Source organism: Theobroma umbraticum, unplaced genomic scaffold (assembly GCF_002168275.2).
Source record: "Theobroma umbraticum cultivar Fairchild unplaced genomic scaffold, ASM216827v3 scaffold_4.1, whole genome shotgun sequence".
Taxonomy (NCBI): domain Eukaryota; kingdom Viridiplantae; phylum Streptophyta; class Magnoliopsida; order Malvales; family Malvaceae; genus Theobroma; species Theobroma umbraticum.
Window position 1 is genome coordinate 1501065 of NW_018397258.1, and position 284 is coordinate 1501348.

Genomic DNA, 284 nt, shown 5'->3' on the forward strand with positions numbered 1-284 from the left:
GTAGGAGGCAGGTGCTAACTGCTTGATTTATAAATCATTAATTAGATTTGAATATGGTCTGTTGATTTTTTAAGTAGATTGCATCTTTTGAATCCCATGCCCGATGGATGCTTGGGTACACAGAGACACAAAGACAAGAGAATGCTGCTTTCTTAAATCTATTAAGTTTGATTGGGGTAGTTCAAGACTTAAGTTTAGTCTTGATTTCTATTAATCATTCTTTTTCCTTTTACTTTGGGCTCTAATTCAGTTAAACCTGGAGTGAGATTTCGTGAAATCGGGGA

At 35.6% G+C, this 284-nt stretch overlaps 1 protein-coding gene across 1 annotated transcript in view; it reads left to right on the forward strand.

The window, feature by feature from the left end:
- The window catches only part of MAP1A (methionine aminopeptidase 1A), a 5224-nt gene that overhangs the window by 3663 nt on the left and 1277 nt on the right, over positions 1–284 (forward strand). Inside the window, exon 12 of the mRNA XM_021424191.2 lies at positions 251–284. This exon is cut by the window's right edge and continues 40 nt beyond it. Coding sequence (XP_021279866.1) covers positions 251–284 — 34 coding nt within the window. The remainder of the gene's footprint in view (positions 1–250) is intronic.